The sequence below is a fragment of the Musa acuminata genome, unplaced genomic scaffold (genome assembly GCF_036884655.1).
Source record: "Musa acuminata AAA Group cultivar baxijiao unplaced genomic scaffold, Cavendish_Baxijiao_AAA HiC_scaffold_1138, whole genome shotgun sequence".
Classification (NCBI taxonomy): Eukaryota; Viridiplantae; Streptophyta; class Magnoliopsida; order Zingiberales; family Musaceae; genus Musa; species Musa acuminata.
Genome location: NW_027021350.1, coordinates 359,093 through 380,140, shown reverse-complemented (window position 1 = coordinate 380,140; position 21,048 = coordinate 359,093). Strand labels below are relative to the sequence as shown.

The window sequence follows — 21,048 nt, the reverse complement described above, 5'->3', positions numbered from 1 at the left end:
TTTTATATACTTCTTAGCTTGTTTATCTCTAAATGTTCTTTTAATTTTAAAATTTTTCTTTTCTTCTCCAATAAGTGGTGATATGGGAGCCTAAAAGATTCCACGGTAAGAGAGGAGATGCAAAAGTAAAACAAGATAAAGATTGTTTGGATTATCAAATATTTATTTTATTTTCTAAAGCCGAGATAGAATCCTAATATAAGAAGAATTTCTTGTGAAGAAAAAAAAAGCTTGATAATTAGATTTTAGTTCGTTTATAGATATCTTATGCATCTTTGGGTTTAAGTAGAGAAAGAGCAATATATGAAGAATACTTATAATGCTTCTCATTTTATTTCTAGAGTGTTTGGAGAATATACTTTCTAGAATTTTCATGAAAGATAAACATAATAATATAAATTTTGAATTATCGGAGTCTAAAAGATTCCACGGTAAGAGAGAAGATGCAAAAGTAAAACAAGATAAAGATTGTTTGGGTTATCAAATATTTTTTTTATTTCTAAAGTCAAGATAAGGAATCTTAATACAAGGAAAAGTTCTTGTGAAGGAAGAAAATCCCGATAATTAGATTTTAATTCTCCTATAAATATCTTATGTATCTTTGGGTTTTAGTACAGAATATATTTTCTAGAGTATTTAGAGAATATACTTTCTAAAATTTTCAGGAAAGATAAAAATAATAATATAAATTTTTGATTATCGGAGCCTTAAAGATTCCACGATACGAGAGAAGATGCAAAAGTAAAACAAGATAAAGATTATTTATATTATCAATTATTTTTTTATTTCGAAAGTCGAGATAAGGAATCTTAATACAAGAAAAAGTTTTGTGAAAGAAGAAAATCCCGATAATTAGATTTTGATTCTCCTATAAATATCTCATGTATCTTTGGGTTTTAGCATAGAATATACTTTCTAGAGTGTTTAGAGAATATACTTTCTAGAATTTTCAAGAAAGATAAAAATATAAATATAAATTTTTGATTATCGAAGCCTAAAAGATTCTAAAGTAAGAGAGAAGATGCAAAAGTAAAAGAAGATAAAGATTATTTGGATTATCAATTATTTTTTTATTTCAAAAGTCGAGATAAGGAATCTTAATACAAGGAAAAGTTCTTGTGAAGGAAGAAAATCTCGATAATTAGATTTTGATTCTCCTATAAATATCTTATGTATCTTTGGGTTTTAGCATAGAATATACTTTCTAGAATTTTCAAGAAAGATAAAAATATAAATATAAATTTTTGATTGTCAAAGCCTAAAAGATTCTATAGTAAGAGAGAAGATGCAAAAGTAAAACAAGATAAAGATTATTTGGATTATCAATTTTTTTTTTTTTTTTAAAGTCGAGATAAGAAATCTTAGTACAGGAAAAAGTTCTTATGAAGGAAGAAAATCTCGATAATTAGATTTTGATTCTCCTATAAATATATTATGTATCTTTGGGTTTTAGTACGGAATATATTTTCTAGAGTATTTAGAGAATGTATTTTCTAGAATTTTTAGGAAAGATAAAAATAATAATATAAATTTTGGATTATCGAAGCCTAAAAGATTTCATAGTAAGAGAGAAGGTACAAAAGTAAAACAAGATAAATATTGTTTGGATTATCAAATATATTTTTTTATTTCTAAAGTCGAGACAAGGAATCATAATACACGGAAAAGTTCATGTGATGGAAGAAAATCTAGATAATTAGATTTTGGTTCTAAAGTGTTTAGAGAATATACTTTCTAGAATTTTCAGGATAAAAATAATAATATAATTTTTTTAAATTTTATATGTGATAAAAATTTTCTTTTTTCTTCATAAATATAAATAAAATTTATCAAACTTTACATCGATTTTATGATATATTTTTTAACTTATTGATCTTTGGATTTTTTTTATTTTAAATTTTTTTTCTCTCTTTTCTCCATCAACATCTCTGCCTACTCCAACCAACCCACTTGCAAGAGAAGATTGCGGGTTCCACCCAGAAAGCATCGACCGACCTATATTTCCTCGTCTCCCTTCTTCCTCTTCAGGCTGAATGATGTGGAGCAACAGTGAAAGACCTGCAGATCGTGAAGCAGCTAAGAAACCCTTAACTTTCACTGTGCCAAAAGAGATGGAATGCTCCCTTTCTTTCGATACGAAATGAAAAGGCCTACTACAAGAACACCGGTGCTGACATCATCCCCAGTAAAGACTCATCCTGAAGAGCTCGACAATTACACGTCCGGGAGAAGGCTGCACAACAATCCGCTCTAAACTTCCGGCCACTATTTACTTGCAGAGACTGACAAGCAGCATCCAGTCATTGTTCTTTTTCTCGTGTTGAAACTCAAGATAAAGTTGGTTTTTGTTTGGATGGATGAAAGGAGTTGGCAAGAAGAATCAGTCAGACAGCTTTAGCTGTTTCACTTACAAGCACAAATCCCAAAAGCCATGCACGGGAAAAGTAATCTTCCAATGGGCTATCAAAGGAGAGGATAATTAGGAGTAATCAGCAAACAATGCGCCTTCTCTGTGTATTATATGTATCTCCGGGAACTCTTAGCACCATTTCTAGTGTTGTGCAGAATCCATTCAGACTCGTCATCGGACTCATCCCTCTCAAGCGATGCGCAGTCCTCGATCTAAAAGGCAAACCGACTAGTCCATTGAATCCGAACAGTTTCTGTAGACTTTTCGTGGACTGTTCATAGCAAAAGGCAGCGTGATCCGCGTCATGCATGGCCGGCCGAGATAGGCATGGCATCCATATCATCGACGCCGTTATATCTCCTCTTCCAGCGATCTGATCATGCAGCGACTCCATGAGAAGAGCTTCGTCCATCACCGCCGAGACCGTGTCCCGCTAGCGAAAGGAAGACGACGGCTTGCGAATTGCCATGTTTCGCTTATATTGCTAGCCATGGGAGGAGGAAGACTTGATGTGCTTGACCTCAGGCCAGAAACGTTCTTCAAGAGAAAACCGTGGAGTTTTGGCTTAAGCTTAGCACTTAATGGGGAGGTGGCGAACCTAATCAGAATGGACTCACTATTGTAGATATGGTTGTGAAGCAAAATAACTTGACCAACTTTGATGAATAAGAACAAAAATAGAGTGTTAAGAAGAAATATTCATATAATAACTTTAATTTGTATTAAATCACACACACACACAAATATATATATATATATATATATATATATATATATATATATATATATATATATATAATGTAATATAATATAATAATATAATAGCTCTCACTGATGATTTGAACTCTCCGACCGAAATTAACATGTGTCGCCTCCATCCTTAGTCAACATGGGAGCCGTCAAATCCTTTCAACGAGGATGTGATAGGTTGGAGGTGAGGCAGCCTCGAAGAGGCGTGTCCAACTCGGCCAGCAGTCGCCATCGTCCGACCATTGACAGCTCATACGATGCTCTGATAAGGGTGGCTCGTCCTACTTGCTCAGTTGCTATTCTTGATGGGGAGCTGAGGAGGCGGCCCACAACAGGCATTATTGGATCGAACTCCGTCAGACGATGATGTTGTTAATCAAGAAGCAGCGAGTGTTTCAGGACAAACGATCACCAACACCAAATGCCTAATCGGTCAGGACATACGACCAACCACATACAACGTTCACCTCCTGCTGAATAGCTTCGCACTGTGCAGACAAACCACGAACATGGAGAAGGAGAAGAAGAGGGAGAAGACGATGTGAATAGACGATTCACCCACGGGAACACACACACCAACACCGAGAGAGACACGCGGGGACCCACACAGGCGAGGTCGGGGTTGGGATGGGGTCAGAGTGAGGGAGCGCCTCGCCGGGAGAGGTGTACGGTGCAGTCGTCCTTGGGCACGATGGTTGGCACGTACGCGATCTCGTCGCAGCCGTCGGTGCGGTGGCGCTCGAAGTCGACGAGCGAGGTGAAGAGGGCGATGAAGAGGACGAGGTGGTTGATGGCATAGCGCTGGCCCACGCACTGGTGGGCGCCCGCGCCGAAGGCCAGGAAGTGGCGCTTGTGGACCCGGTCCTCCGCCCGCTGTTCCGAGAACCGGTCTGGGTCGAACCGCTGCGGCTCGGTGAACCCCTGGAACGACGACTCGTACGCCGACGGGAACACTATCGCCCCCTTCGGCACCGTGTACCACTCCGTCAGCGGGAACGGCTGCCCGGCGATGTGGGGCACCATCGTCGCCGGCGGCCGGTACCGCACCACCTCCCTTGCCACCGCCTGCGTGTACCGCATCTGCTGCACCTGCTCCGCCGTGATGGGCGCCCCCGACTCCGGCGCCCACAGCGCCGCCACCTCCCCCCGGACCCGCGCCAGCACATCCGGGTGCGCGTCCAGCAGCGCCACCGCCCACAGCAGCGACGAGGTGGACGCGTCCTGCGCCGCGAATAGGAAGTCGAACAGGTGGCCGCCGATCTCCTCGTCCCCGTTCTCCGGCGGCGGCCGCGTCCCGGCGGCCTCCGCCTCCGCGACCTCCCGCAGGGTTTCCTGCATCCAGAAGTCGACGAGGCAGCTCGGCTCGTCGCCGGCGCGCATCCGCTCCTTGCTCTGGGCGACGCAGCCGGAGAGGGTGCGGATCAGGCGGGACACCGCGAGCCTTGCCCGCCGGAAGGCGAACCCGGGAAGATCGAAGGGGATGGCCATGAGGCCCACGTTGAAGAGGTTGTAGTCCCGGTTGAACTGCTCGCGCGCGGCGGCAGAGAGGTATGGCCCCGCGAAGACGGTCTGCGAGGTCTCGAGGTTGAGGTCCCTGCAGAGGAGCCGGAGCTCGATGGGCTTGGGAGAAGGAGCGGAGCGGGCGAGCCAGTCGTGGAGGTGGGCGAGGATGACGCGCTGCTGGATGTTGATGTAGGTGGAGAGGGCGCGGGGGGTGAAGTTGGGGGCGATGCGGCGGCGGAGGTCCTTGTGCTGCTGGTCGAACATGTAGATGAGATTGTGCTCGCCGAACAGCTTCTTGCCGAAGGGGTGGCCGATGAGGTGGAAGGCGTCGGGGCGGACGTTGGCGAACACCTTGTGGGAGAGCTCGGTGGAGCGGACGAAGACGATGAAGCGGCCGACGAGGAAGTTGGCGGAGACGCCGAGGCCCGAGTCGCGGGCGAGGGCGGCTTGCCGCTCCCAGAACCTCGTCGGGTTCATGATCATGGGCAGGGCGCTGCCGAGGAAGGGGACGACGAAGTGAGGCCCCGGGAGCGAGCCCTTCTTGCGCAGGTACGACAGCTGCTCCCATAGCAGGAAGAAGGCCGCCGCGCAGAGGAGGTAAGGGCCGGAAGCCGCGACGGCCTGGCGGAGTGCTGCGTGCCCGAGGCCGTCCCAGCCGAGACAGTTGTACTCCATGGTTCGGTGATCGATCGATCGATCGATCGATCAATCTCCTCTTCGCTGCAGCAGTACGACGGCGTGGGTGTGTTGGTAAGTGGCACGGATTGCTTGGCTTAAGATAGGAACGATATCATGGTACATTGGGTTGACTAACCATGCAGCCTTGGAACTCTCTAACTTAGCTTCCCGACTTTGACAGTGTAGAGGGAAAACAATTTTGAACGCTGTGATTAGAGAGAACGATCGAAGCCGTACAGGAAAATGGTCAGCTCAATATCGGTGGTCAAAAGGAGCTCTGAGAGCTTCGCATCAGATCGAGAAAGGCTGACAAGGGAAGCAGGACGAGGGACTGCGAGATACGGAAGAGGTGGAGGGAGAGGCAGCACAAGAATGGACGAGGAGGAATGATGGGGGAGGCTAAGCGCGGGGGGGCGCGTGCAGTACTCCAAAAAGCAACAGTGGTCGTTGGAGGAAGGGAGAAGGCAAAGGTTGCACAGAGCACGGGGAGAGGGCGCTGCACGAGGGCAATCCGTGGCCGCAGCAGCAGCAGCTGCAGCAGAAGCAGCAGCAGAAGCAGCAGCGTGCTTGCCCGCTGTGGCTCGACATCCTCCTGTTGCCCAGCGCAGGACTTTGGAACCCAACACAGGTAAATCCTCCTCTTCTCTGCTGCACTTTCATATGCGCATCACAAACACTCGATCCTCTTCCTATCTTGATTCGCTCTCCATAGTTTGTACTTTGGTAATTACGTTCAGCCAATCTATTCCTGCAAAATCCAAAATCTTGCATGATTATTCTTTCATGTAATCCAACTGTAACCGTTATTGTTAAATATTTTATTTAATAATAATGTAATCGTTTTTGTTAAGTTCAGTATTCGTTATAATCAATTTTATTAAGTTCATCATTCATTATTATTAAATATTATAATAATATTTGATTTAAATATTTTGATTTTTTATTCTAGAACCATTATTATTAAATATTTTATTTAATAATAATGTAACATTCATTATAATCAATTTCATTAAGTTCATCATTCATTATTATTAAATATTATAATAATATTTGGTTTAAATATTTTGATTTTTTATTCTAGAACCATTATTATTAAATATTTTATTTAATATCATTAAAATTCTTTATTATCATTCAAATGTTATAAATTTAAATTAATTTCTTATGAGTTGGTAATAATAAATATTCTTGATGAAAAAATATTTATATAAACGAGGATTTTGGTCCCTAAGTTTAACATCTCTTGTAGTATAAAGGATTTCCTACACCATCTAAAGTGAGAGTTCTGAGCCAAGAAGTGTCAAAGTTCAAAAAGAAATCGTCGTTGAAATTCTCGACAACTGAAAGTACGCTATTTCGTTTCCGTACTAATTTTTTTATATTTTTATTATAATGATTTAGAAACACATTTTGGTATAAAAAATATCTAACAATTTCATCCTATTAATCCGAGCTAGGTGTCCATATTTGATTCGTATGTTGTCATGTAAGCGATATGGGTAGGAAACTTACATCTTTATCTTAAGACCCTTTGCGGATCACAATTATATGTGAGATCTAAAAGGCTTACAGTAGATTTTATGAGGACTACAAGATCCTACAGATGAATAGAAAAAAAAAAGGGTATTTGGTGCCCTCAAGAACATGTAGTATGTCAGATTTATGTGAATCGACAGTGGTGAGAATTTAACATGGTTATTATGTTCATGCTAAATTGTGGACACTTTCAATTCACAATTCAGGATAGAAGTGATCATAATTATGCATGACTCTGGAAACTGCACTGCACCAGACATCTAATCTGAAGAGAAACCACCACAAAATACTTTATTGGAAGGAGCATCTCCTGCATCACATGCAAAGATTTCCTGACATTTATTTTATTGAATGTTGACTCAGTGCTAGCTGTTCTTCTGATACTGGCCTTCAAGTTGGTCATGATGGTCGATGCTCCAGTTTTATAGAACACCACCAAACAAGAATTGTTGTGTTGGATAGCATGACATCAAGTTAAGAACAAGAATCCAGAATGACGGACCACATTCTTTAGCTACGGACAGCTCTCAGATGACAGTACCAATGTTTTGTTTTGTTAGATCACAATCTTATTGGAGAATTTAGAAGAATAATCACTCAACTACACTACACTACACTACAGAAGCCACTCACTCATATCAGATGTCTGTCTTTAGATTGTTAATAATAGATCAGATGTCTGTCTTTAGATTCTTAAGAATTAAACGAAAAAGATAGAAAGATAGAAATTATAGAAGAAATTATGAAATATATAAGATGTAATTGCCTAGTTCATTTTGATAGTGAACTCTTGATAGCTATTTATACACACTCAGCAGGAAGATTATACACATTTGGAGGATTTTTCTCACTGTTTAAAGATTTCCTTATCTGTCTTGAGGAAATTTTATCTGCTTATCATAAATTTATTACCGAGGAATGGTAGGTGACTGATTGTGCTTATCTTCCTGCGATGAAACGATTAGGAATTTAAGATAACAAAGATATCTGCCACCGTCATCCAATTCTTTAGAAAAGTTACTGCAGTCCAATGTGTTTTAAAGACCAGTGTTGATCACCAACATAACCCAACCCAGGTTTTAAAGAGCAGTGTGCAGTGGGAAGAACTAAGACAGACATGATAATAAACAAAAGGATGCTGGTAATCCAATCTGCCCACTGGAATTCATTCCTCTTTCAGGAGGCAGCAGCAGCAGCATGAGAGGCATAGATGTTGGTTTCTGATTGATTAATACTGATCTTCTTCAATAGATGAACTTGTTTAAAGCTATTCACGACGTGTTTTGACGGGATATAGGGATATAAAGAAGAATTATTTTTGTATACGAACAAATACTAGTCATTCATAACACACAGCAAAATTAAATAAAAATCATAATAAAATATGATATCAAGATTTACGTAAAAAATTTCGTCAAGGTAAAAATCACGAGATAAACCAAAGATAATTCACTATAAAAATAATAAATATATAAATATCAGAATATTTTGTCTTAAAAATCTTAGCAACAATCTCAAGATAATAACTAGGATACAAGGATTACGTTGTTGTACACAATATCCATATTTTCCCCGAGTAATCTGATCTAATATGAAAATACCGTAGAACTGTCGTTGCAATTTTTTATCTCGTTGTAACATTTTTTCTTCTCTCTAATTTTTACAGCCCCCATTCTTTCCTAATTAGATCTAGGGTTAGATTAAAGGGGAGATGGGCTATAAGTTGTTAAAGTCACAATGCCCTGAACTTATGCGCTCTCAGCTCAACATTTTGCTAATTTGCAAATGGTTGTTTTCTGTATACATTTTGTTGAATTATTTATAGCAGCTTTTTTGTTTCTGGAAAAACAGTGGCATGCTAACCTTTTGGTAGAGTTTTCATCAGAAAAGGACTTTTTGTATAGAAATTTTCAATCCTGCCTTTGGGTTTGGCATCTTCAGTGAAACTTAATTCCCAAATTGATATGTGATAGGCATTATTGATTTGCACTTGATAATAGGTTGTCAAAATTACATAAAACTCATGCAGGATGCAGATTTTTGAATCAAATTAATATAGCTGCAGTCAAACTGCTAATCTGATATCCTAAAATGGCTCTGTAATATAAATACAAGTTGGTGGCTTTGTGTGTGTCTGTTTTAAGCCTACAAATCCAACTTGGTGGCACAAGACAAGTTCCTCGAGCTGGACATTGTCCTAATCCAGCAGTCAGTTTCTGCAATCACATCAATCTGCTTGCAACTTTCATGACCCAACCAGCTTAATGTGACTTAATAATTTGTATAAACTTTCATGTTTCAGCTTCAATTATTATTATTATTATTATTATTATTAATTTTTTCGTGCGATCATTTTTCACGTTAGATATTATAATGCCCCATCTTAGTTTCGCATTAGATATCCCAAAAATCAATCTCATTAGATCGGATACATATCTACCTATGTTTTTGATCTATTCATCTCATCAATAGAGCTCACGGATGGTTGTAAATTTGATGTAGAATGTTCAGATCCAACGGTGGTAGTAATCTCTACCGTATTTCTGTCACGTTATATTACCATTTATAACGGATCAATATGTATTTGATCTTCATAACGGTATCGGAGGTGTCCGTTATGCTCGTTGTAGCGGATTTATCGGTTTACGGTCTTCAAACTGATAGGGACATTTACGTAATTTCGATGTCACACGCGGGCCCCACTATATCTGGCCCTAATTCCCACCTCTTTGTTCCCTCGTACCTACTCCTTCCTCGGCGACGGCTTCGGCGGCGGAGGGCGGTGATGTCGAAGCAGGCGATGATCGAGAGCCACCGAGAGGGCGCGGAGGTCCACCGCGGCGCTGACCTCTGCAAGAAGCAGTCGATGGACCTACTGGCGGAGCTCCACCTGCCCAAGGCCCTCCTTCCGCTGGCGGCCGTGGAGGAGGTCGGCTACAACCGGGCCACCGGGTTCGTGTGGCTGAGGCAGAACAAGTCCACCACCCATGTCTTCAAGGCCATCGGAAAGACGGTGTCGTACGCGTCGGAGGTAACGGCCTTCGTGGAGGACCGCCGGATGAAGCGGATGACCGGGGTCAAGAGCCGGGAGCTCCTCATCTGGGTCTCCATCACCGACATGTACATTGACGATCCCGAGTCCAAGCGGATCACCTTCAAGACCCCCGCCGGGATCGGCCGCTCCTTCCCGGTCTCCGCCTTCGAAGCCGACGCGGATAAGGAAGAGGAGCGCGACGGCGGTAAGTAAGGGACTAGATCTATAGTTGTGCTCCCTCTTTTCCTCTCGCAAAATAATTAGATTACAGTACTGCATGTGTGAGGATGTGTTGTTTTGCGATGATGATGAAGTGTTCGTGTGTATATTCTCTGCTCCGCAACGATAAGTACTAGGCATTGAGTTTGCTTATGCGAACTTGTCATCAGGAGGGATTACGAATTGGTAAGAATGGGATGTGATGGAGAATGTTGGCTGTTGATTCACCATCAATGGGAAGCATCCAAACATGTTTAATGTGAGTGATGAGAAGAAACTTGTCACCGGAGGGGGGAGGAGAAGTTCTGATCTTTGGCATTTAGCAGACATGGCCGAGTGCAGAGAAGTCCTCCATACTGTAAATACTAGGCCTTGAGTTTGTTTATGTGAATTTGTCATCAGGAGGGATCAGAACCGGGAAGAAGGGGATGCAAGGTAGAGTCTTAGCTTGTAGAGACCCACTAATCTAAGAGGCTTGGGTAATTGGATGGAGATTTAGTATCAAATAGGGCAGGATCTATTATGGTTAAGTTGACAAGGGAGCCTCTATAAATAGAAGGGAATCAAAGGGCCATAAGGACCCCTTTTGGTTGCCACTTTCTATTCTCCTCTCCCATTCTCCTCCTCAACTAAGAGCCCTTATTTGAGGTGTATGGAGATTTGAGCAACGATTTGAGGAAGATCACCATCCCCTTCATCCTCTCCCACATATCTATAGTATTTCAGGGATATACGATCTCCCTAGGTAAAACACATCTTTCTTAACATGCGTGATTTTTTAGTTTTGCGGGTTTTTGTGGATCAATCTTCATACGACTACAAAAAACTATTTCTATGAAAATATGAGATTTTTATTTTCTATTCTTTGACTACACACGTGATGTTGCCCCAAGATTTTCGAACACAACTCAATCTCGACACTTCAACTGACGTGATACTATCCGCCCACAACAATTAACAATCTATGATGAAGACTCAGAAGATGATAGTGAAAGATAAAGAAGACATCAGACACCATCCAAACAAAATAAACTCTTTGAGGATTACTGCCTCAAAGTATATATCCCTGGTTTTAATGGCTATCTTAACATTGAAGCTTTTCTTGACTAGAATTATGAAGTAGAGAACTTCATTGAGATGGTAGATGCCTTTGATCACAAATAAGTCAAGCTTGTTGTATGCAAGTTGAAAGGAGGTGCAACAACTTGGTGGGATACATTACAGAATAATAGAAGAAGACAACGAAATGCACCAATACAGCTACGGTGAAAGATGAAACAACTTCTTAAAGAAATAGTCCTACCCCTAAACTATAAACAATTATTGTTCCTATAATACCAAACTGCATCTAAGGCACTCGATATGTAATCGAGTATATTGATGAATTCTTACACCTTTCAACTATATATAATTTATTAAAGTTAGAAGATTAGCAAATAGTAAGGTACGTCAATAGATTAAAATTTACAATTAAAGATAGAATATCTTTTAACTTCGACAGGGACAATATATGAAACTCACAATGACATTAAAAGATAAATGTTATTGATTTGACCTCCAATTACTACTCGGTAATTCTCTACTCTAACAACATGATCTGTTCTTAACAAAGAGAAGCAAGTTATGACCGAGTCAATACAACCTACAAATCAAGGAACAAATACCAGAGGAGCAACAAGGCAAGCTAAGAATATCCTGACTACCACAAATAATCTATATGCTCGATCCTTGGTCAAGAAATGTTTCAAATGTGGGGAGCCTAGCCATTGTTCCAATGAGTATTATGCTTGTAAGACTATTAATCTTGCATATCACACAGATGACTTTGAATAAGAAGATACTTAAGATGATGTAATTGATGATATTGACAATATTGAAACAGTAGAGGAAGAAGGGGAATATATCGCATGTGTTGTAAAAAGATTGTTACTCACCCTAAGATTAGAAGATCCATCTCAACATAAGAAAATCTTCCATTCTCGATGCAGTGTTAATAACAAAGTTTGGGCATTAATCATAGATAATGGAAGCTGTGATAATATTGTATCCAAATCATTAGTGAGACACTTAAAATTATAAACAAAAGCTTATCCAACACCATACAAAGATCTGTAGAGTTCCTCTCTCAATTGGGAAAACTATAAGGAGAAAGTTATATGTGAAATAGTTGATATGAAAGCCTGTCATGTGTTACTTAGAAGGCCATGACAGTATGATGTGAATGTAACCTAATCTTGGAAGAAAGAATATCTATATATTTTGGTGGACTGAGAAAAAAGATTGCTTCATCTATCGACTAACAAAAAGGTAGATAAATCCAATATTTTTAAAGTGGAGGGAAAGTCTTTTTTATCCATTTTCAATTATGTGTAGAAATTCACTACTAGTTCTACAGAACAAGAGTATGGTATGCTCTTATTGTGAAGGGAGAAGAGCCATCTAAAGATTCCAAATGAACTAAGATCAATATTAGAAGAATTCAAAGAGATCACCCTTGAAGAATACCAGATAGACTTCCACCCATTAGAGATATTTGACACCAAATTGATTTGGCTCTAAGAGTAAGCATACTAAATTTACCTTACTATCAGATGAACCCAAAATAGAATGAGCTGCTAAGAGACAAGGTAGAAGAGTTGACGCAAAAGAGACAGAAAGTATGAGCCCATGTGCTATCTCGGCTTTGTTGACATCCAAGAAAGATGGAAGCTAGAGGATATGCATAGATAGTAGAGCCATCAAAAAAATCACGGTTAAGTATCACTTTCCCATACCTTGATTAGAAGATATATTGGATCAACTACAATGCTTTAAGATATTCTCAAAGATTGATCTTCGTAATGGATATATTCAAATTCGTATAAGGCTAAACGAATGGAAGACTACATTCAAGAAACTAATATAAATAGTTAGTTATGCTATTTGGTTTGTCCAATCATATCCATGATGGTTACTTATTCAAAGGAATAAGTTATGCATTCCAATGATATCCTTACGAGAAAAGATTATTCGAGATTTACATGGAGAAGGACTCAGTAGATATTTTAGGCGAGACAAAACAATAGCAAGTATCGAGGAGAGGTACTTTTGGCCATAACTATAAGGGGATATTGGCAGTTTCGTAAGAAAATGTCTGACTTATCAAACTATAAAGGATCAGTCACAAAACACTAGTTTATATATGTCATTACCGGTTCTATAAGATATTTGGGAGGATTTATCTATGTATTTTATATTAGGATTGTCAAAAACTCAGAAGGGACTTGATTATGTGTTTGTGGCTATGGATCGGTTCTCCAAGATGACTCATTTCATACGATGTCGTAAGACTTTAGATGTGATATATATTGCTAGACTATTCTTTAAAGAAGTCGTGCGCCTACGTGGAGTACCAAAATCAAAACTTCTAATAGAGATTTTAAATTTCTATCTATCTCATTTTTGGTGGACATTGTGGAAAAGATTTAATGCAAGTTTGAAGTTTAGAGGTAGCTTATAAAATTATGGGAAACTTGATTCATTGTATTTGTGGTGATAAACCAAGGCAATAAGATTTTACACTCATACAAAAATGCAATTTATAGTTCATATGTCACCATTCTATATTATTTATAAGAAAGTGCCAAAGCATGCTTTGGATTTAGTTCGCCTACTAAAGACTCTTGAATTCAAGGAAGGAGATATGGTTATGGTGTATTTGCGAAAAGAGAGATTTTTGATAGACACTTACTATAAATTGAAGTTGAAGAAATATGATCCCTACGAGATCTAAAAGAAAATTAATAACAATACCTATCTCAAAAACCTTCAATTTACCAGATGATTCAGAGATCCCAAAAACCTTCAATGTTGTAAACTCGATGGTGAATTTGTTTTGTCAAGTGGACGGGACTAATGATAAACAAGCAAAGAAGACTATTTTTAAGGAACATAAAATTGTCAACTTATGATTTTTATGTTTCTTTTATCCCATATTACTAATTAACTAATTTTTAAGACATAAATTTATCTCACATTACTAATTAATTAATTAATTAATTAATTAATTTTTAAAGCTTATAATTAGTATAAATAAATGTCTCCTCTAAATCTATGGAATGATAAAAAATAATATCTTTTCTAAAAAGTTGATTTTTTTAAAAATGTTTTTATAAGATCAATTTCTAGTAATATTTTTTAAAATTTATATCGTGACCGTACAGCTTCTCCTGCTCACACAGTCCTTTTCCCGAGCAGTGAGGCTATCTATGTTTTGCTTCTCCTCCACCGGAGGGGATGACTCACTCGGTGGTATCTTTGTATTCTGAGACTGCCAAAATCTGTCTGCTTTCAGCTTTTGCATCCCAACGCAACCTCGTGGAGAAGAAGTTCGCATGCCAACAAAACAAAGACCGGCTGATACATTGCATCCGCTGGTCTCTATGTTCTCGTGGGAGGGGCAAAGCGAAAGCAATCATCTCCCATCGGAGAAGCTTCCATTGACATCTCCATCCATCACCACTTCCAACTTTTCTCGCACGTTTGGGTTTCTGGCGGTAGAGAGTGCACTGTGGTAACTCACTCCTTTCTTTCTCGACCTGAAAGTTGATCTTTGCATCGATCATAGTTATTATGATGCAAATTTCTTAACATAATTACGTTTATTACTACTACATTCATATATACATACATAAAGGAAATATGCATTTCATATACATTCACGTCATTTTCCAAAAATGACATTCTTTGATTTCAAGATTTTCCGACAAAGTTTTCACCAAATACTAACATTTTCATAGATTTATAGGATGAGATTTATAAAGTAAGTTAATTTAAAACTAATATATTATTATGTGTAAAAAATTATTATGTGAGCAATAATAAATAATTACGTGATTAGACTACATTTCGTTTGGGATTAAAAAAGGTTAATTTTAATTTTTTAATTAATGGATGGAACGTGAATTATTTACATTATTAAAGATAACAAAGGAGGATTATTCTAATATATGAATGATTTTACATCAAATTAATCTGCTTTACATTTGTTCCAACACGCAGGCCACCGTCGTCTGTACACACGTACGCCTCACTCGTGTGACCAACCGCTCTCCATACATATATATATATATACTCTCCATAATGCAAGTGGCACGCACGGCCGCCGGTCTCGTAATCTAGGCCGTAAGATCACAGCCGTCGGATCCTCCCTCGTTCCACTATTCACCGTGCGATGCGGTATCGCCACCCTCACCGAATCCTTCCTACAACGCTATGCTTAGTCTATTGTTATCGGTATTATATTGGGGTGGTGATGGGGACTTCTCAGCAAGCAAATACGCGATAAATATGTCGCCTAAATCGAAGCGCACGGTGAATTTTGGCCCTTTTTAGCGCAAAAAGCGAACTTGGGGAAAGGAGGAATAGGATCGATCGGTAGGGTTGGGGAGAGAGAGAGAGAGAGAGAGAGAGAGAGAGAGAGAGGAGATGGAGGGAGGAGCTAAGCCGACGGATACCGAGATGGCGGAGGCCGGAGGGCAGCCACCGCCGCCGCAGGCTGCTCTGCCGCAGCAGGGGCTGGAGAGCGTCCAGGCGACGCCCAGCCACGGTGGCCGGTTCGTCCAGTACAACATATTCGGGAACATCTTTGAGGTCACCTCCAAATACCAGCCGCCCATCATGCCCATCGGCAAGGGTGCCTACGGAATCGTCTGGTAAATCTCTCTCCCTCTCTCTCTCTCTCTCTCTCTCTCTCTCTCTCTCAGCTATGGGTTCTTCTTGAATGGGGAAAGATCCGATTTTGTTTGGCCGACGGTGATGTTGGTTGTCTGCGTTTGGGAAAAGTTTCCTTTTCTATGGGCGGAATAGTGGGGGTTGGTTGTTGTTTGAATCCTTGCCGGCTCTGTCGTCGTAGCTCGGCTTTGAATTCGGAGACGCAGGAGCAAGTGGCGATCAAGAAGATCGCCAACGCATTTGATAACAAGATCGATGCCAAGAGGACGCTGCGTGAGATAAAGCTTCTCAGGCACATGGATCATGAAAATGTGAGTGGTTTGCCTGCTTCGCTCTATCTGTTCCCCATTTTCTTCTTTATCCCTGCTTGCTAATATATGAAATCACGCAATGTAAAATGCTGTAGAAATAATCAAAATCATATTTTTTTCCTCTGCTTTTTTTTGGAAGTGGATCATCAAAACAAAATAGGCAGTATAAAGTTGATCTTTTTCTTATCTGACTTGTGATTTATGCAATACAGATTGTTGCAATCAGAGATATAATACCGCCCCCCATACGGCAGGCATTCAACGATGTCTACATTGCTTATGAGTTGATGGATACTGACCTTCATCAAATTATTCGTTCAAATCAAGGTCTCTCTGAGGAGCATTGTCAGGTTGTTTTTTAATCCCCTTTCACCATATTTAACGATTTATACTTGTTTCATTTTCAGAGATTAAGTGCTCTTTGGTATGTCACTGTGACTCTCATGAGATTTTGATACAGCATTAATCATGCTCAAACTATTGACTAACTGCTAATTTAATCATCCTGCATTAGGCCTTCTGAAGGAGTGGGCCAGTGTCTAATGGATTTATATCTGGTTCCTCCATTCGTAAACTTTAGTGCTCTTGTGTATATCTTCAGTTGATTCTCCGAGAAACTAATAGTTAAAAAAGGTGGTTAGTGTATTTTGGTTCTGATTCCAAATTGTTGGATTCTTGACTGAGAAAATGGTGTCTTGGTTTTTTTTTTTAATATGTAAACAATCCAAGCCAATGTGGCTTTATTACAAAGAAAGAAAGATTTAAATAGCTCGCTTGGCTCAGTTTAATAAAAGCTATAGTTAATTGAATGTTTACTGGGCAAGCTTATGTGAAGCTGAGCTCGAGTCAAACTGAGTTTGAGTTTGATATGATCCAGTGTGAGTTACAGCTTTGAAAAAGGCTGTCAGTAAGTCATGATGATTGATGAGCAAGCAGATCAATGGTTCCAATAGAAATTCTACAATCTTATTCTTTGCAATTTGCTGAAACTTGTTAATAATGTAGCAATTCATTTCTTCAGCTGATGTTTGGGATATTTTTATAGTTGACACATAACTCATTCTAAAGGTATCTTTTGTTTCCTTCCCATGCAGTATTTCCTTTATCAGATTCTTCGTGGGCTAAAATACATACATTCAGCAAATGTTCTCCACAGAGACCTTAAACCAAGCAATCTCCTCTTAAATGCCAACTGTGATCTGAAAATATGTGACTTTGGACTTGCTCGTACTACCTCAGAAACTGACTTCATGACAGAATATGTTGTTACAAGATGGTATCGAGCACCAGAACTATTGCTAAATTCTTCAGAGTATACTGCAGCAATTGATGTGTGGTCTGTCGGCTGCATCTTTATGGAGCTGATGGACCGGAAGCCTCTATTTCCTGGAAGGGATCATGTGCACCAGCTACGTCTGTTGATGGAGGTATGGTCCTCCTATTTAAACTTTGTCTTGTGTCTTCTGAAAAATCATATTTTATTCATTGTGTTATTCTGTGTATTTTTTGCTAGCTCTTACTTGTTAGTTTGCCATGAGAGTACTAGAATTTCGATTTTGGTCAGTCCTCCATGCATGATGTTAGTCATAATTTTATATTATAAACTCTTGGAGTTTTTGAAAGCGAGGCTTAGCTCCATCCGAGCTTATGTTTTTGAAAGGAGCCTTGTCGCCATTGTTTTTGAGATTGATTGTTTCCGACTTAAGTTATTGGGATTTAAGTCTTGGAAGCCTCTTTACTTGGAGGACTCAGGCTGTGTACATGTGAATCTCCTCAAACCTCAATGGCAGAAGCCTAGAAAATCATGCTATCCTTTTTATCCTTTCAGATTTTTTGATTTGGCAAATTCTATCTACAACCAACACTTATATTTCGTGATTGCCATTGAGTGTTTTGCATGGGATTTGCTTGGTAGATATTTTGGTAGTTCCATATCAATTTGTTTTGCACCTCTATGAATAATAGCCAACGCAAGCTATTGGATATAGGATCTGTCTATCTTCCTTTTATCTTGTATTAGTCATGATGACATTTAGCTTCTATGCATACTTGATAATTAGTATAATACCATTGTTTAACTTACCAATAGTGGCTTTATCTATAACTATCTGTTTACATCTCTTTCTAAGGGCTGCCTCGTGGATTGGTGCAAGTTTTCTGAAATTTTCTTTTTGTTCTTATTGGTTTGCATCAGCATCAGCTTCTTGTCAACACTTGGGTAGCCCTGACTATAGTTCGATTCGAATCGGAATCGAACTGGGTTGGAATCAGTTTCAAACCAATCTGACGGTGTGTTGGTTCCAAACCGAACTAGAACCAAACTGCCCTCCTATTTTAAATTATGATTTTTTATTTTAAAATGTTTTTAATGAAAAATAAAAAAACTAGCTGTTCGAACTAGAACCGGAACCGAAACTGCCGGTTTTGCTTCCAGAACTGGCCCTCTGCAGTTTAGTTTCAGTTCTCAAAATTTAGCAACCAGAACCGTCGGTTCCGGAACCAGGGTCAGGTCTGCACTTGGTTATTGCATCAAGTAGCTCATCTTTCTTTTGCATGAGTACATCATCTACATTTGGGATGCATTATTTTCAAATTCAATACCTAACCATGATCAAATTTATTTCTGTTGTATGGCATGGCATTATGCCACATGCAACATGATACACTTTCTACCAGTGTAGCTCACATTGAACTTTGGCAGCTCATCGTTATGTTGATATGCTATTAGCATAGCAGCCGTTCATGGTATGAGCTGTTATAATTATGGTACGAGTACATCATCTACATTTGGTATACATTATTTTCAAATTCGATACCTAACCATGATCAAGTTTATTTCTGTTATATGGCATGGCATTATGCCTCATGCAACATAATACACTTTGTACCAGTGTAGCTCACGTTGAACTTTGACAGCTCATCGTTATGTTGATATGCTATTAGCATAGCGGCCGTTCATGGTATGAACTGTTATAATCAACATAATCAATTTTTGATCCAACTATCAAGCTTTTCGGTAACTCTGGTTCAACTTTATGAATGCTCATTTATTGTGCTCTTGTTGGAGATGAACCAAAAAGATTTCAAATTGGGGATACAAGGGAAAGTTGCAGATTGGATATGAATTAAAAATGGAAATCAAAGAGGTTGATTGGGGTAGGGAAAGAAAAAAGGAAGAGGAAATGTAGAGGTCTTCTGCCTAGATTGCACTCCAATTCAACATAAACCAAGTGAATAAAATCACAAAAGCCTTTTGGTCATAGCTGGGGAGATGAGTTCCCTAGTGATTTTTGTACCAACGCTGATCTGTATCTTGATTCCTTTTTAATGGAATGAGTAGATAGGATTGTTTCTTTTGTGGTTAAAAAGAAGTGAAAGCTGAGGATACGCTGGAAGTGAGAGAAAAGGCTCTGATTTGGGAAGGAGCTCGAACATTGTGCTCAATAGTTATATACTTTGTTTCTATTCTATTGTCAAACCCTGTTATGTCTGAAATCTTCCATCATTCGTGTCACCATTATATATTTATATCCCATTCATTTAAGCATTAAACAAGCAAAATATCATGCATTTATTTTCACTCTAACAACCAATACATTGGGGATTGATGGATTATTGGTTCATGTTTGACAGTGTAGCTGACATTCTCTTGTTTATATGCACATTTGATCTGTGGTTTTGATAATCATCTCATGTCATGCAGCTTATTGGCACTCCAAACGAGGCTGATTTGGATTTTGTGAATGAAAATGCAAGAAGATATATTCGGCAACTCCCTCGTCATCCACGACAGTCCTTTCCTGAAAAATTTCCCCATGTTCACCCTGCAGCTATTGATCTTGTTGAAAAGATGTTAACATTTGATCCTAGGCAGAGAATAACCGGTGAGTTCTTACCATCCATCTTTTGTTGTTTTTAGACGATGCATCATGTGGTTGCCCATTTAAACTATTGAAATGATGGTTGATCTAATCATGACTCCAATGTGAAGAGTAAGGTGTGAATTTATGACCTCGCATATCCCAAATTACTTGTTTCTGTTTTTATTGTTTCCTCTCGATTGGTGGGCCTTACAGCTTTGTTGTTGTTGCTCTCGATTGTTGGCAGTTGAAGAAGCTCTTGCACACCCCTACCTCGCATCTTTGCATGACATCAGTGATGAGCCAGTCTGCATGATGCCCTTCAGCTTTGACTTTGAGCAGCATGCGCTCTCGGAAGAACAGATGAAGGAGCTTATCTACCGGGAGGCCCTAGCATTCAACCCCGAGTATCAGCAATAAAATTCATAAAAGTCTCTTATTCACTGACGCATTGGCATTTTAGTCAGTGTAATTCATGGTCTCTTTTCTTTAATGGAATTGCTACCGATTTCTTGATGTATATATGTGCTTCTTAAAACTGTGACCCAAAGCACAGAGACTTGGTTGAAATCTAGGGGTTGTTGTATTGAACCTTCTGGCTTATTTTTGTTTGAATTTAACTCATCTCCTTCTTGAACTGGTCATCAGCAAATTTAAGTTCTCATTTTTTGTTTGAATCTTGACTTGTGAAATCTAAGCTGAGGCTGATTGACTTATATACATGGCAGGAGAAATAAGGTATGTAATCAGCAGGATGTTGCACAGTTTCTTCTTCTCCTAGAGAAGAGAGTAGGTAGGAATACAACAAGACAGGTGCTTCTCTAAGAGATGGATAATTTCCATGGTTTTCTAGTGCCAACTTGTTGAGGCTTTTCTCTCTCTGTTCTTTTAGTGATTTGTTGCCTGATATTAATAAATCCCTGTGCAAAACACATGCTATTAGCTTGAAATGCCTATTTCATTGCATAATAATTATTCTTGCGATATTAGTATCTTATGATATCTTTTTAGATGAATCAAATTGTTCATAAGGCT

General features: G+C 39.3%; 3 protein-coding genes across 3 annotated transcripts; 2 read left to right on the top strand and 1 right to left on the bottom strand.

The window, feature by feature from the left end:
* Positions 1 to 3,572: 3,572 nt before the first annotated feature.
* On the bottom strand, positions 3,573 to 6,028 carry LOC103999677 (cytochrome P450 710A11-like). Its single transcript, XM_009421490.3, has one exon. It carries the CDS (start codon positions 5,336 to 5,338, stop codon positions 3,794 to 3,796), a length of 1,545 nt encoding a protein of 514 aa, XP_009419765.2. The 5' UTR covers positions 5,339 to 6,028; the 3' UTR covers positions 3,573 to 3,793.
* A 3,578-nt stretch (positions 6,029 to 9,606) lies between these two features.
* LOC135671109 (uncharacterized) lies at positions 9,607 to 10,237 on the top strand. Its single transcript, XM_065179052.1, has one exon. The coding sequence runs from the start codon at positions 9,663 to 9,665 to the stop codon at positions 10,122 to 10,124; it is 462 nt and encodes a 153-aa protein (XP_065035124.1). The 5' UTR covers positions 9,607 to 9,662; the 3' UTR covers positions 10,125 to 10,237.
* Positions 10,238 to 15,452: 5,215 nt separating this feature from the next.
* LOC103999675 (mitogen-activated protein kinase 1) lies at positions 15,453 to 20,650 on the top strand. Its single transcript, XM_009421488.3, has 6 exons — positions 15,453 to 15,823; positions 16,024 to 16,153; positions 16,366 to 16,503; positions 17,248 to 17,580; positions 19,857 to 20,037; positions 20,261 to 20,650. Exons 1-6 carry the CDS (start codon positions 15,597 to 15,599, stop codon positions 20,431 to 20,433), a joined length of 1,182 nt encoding a protein of 393 aa, XP_009419763.2. The 5' UTR covers positions 15,453 to 15,596; the 3' UTR covers positions 20,434 to 20,650.
* Positions 20,651 to 21,048: the final 398 nt, after the last annotated feature.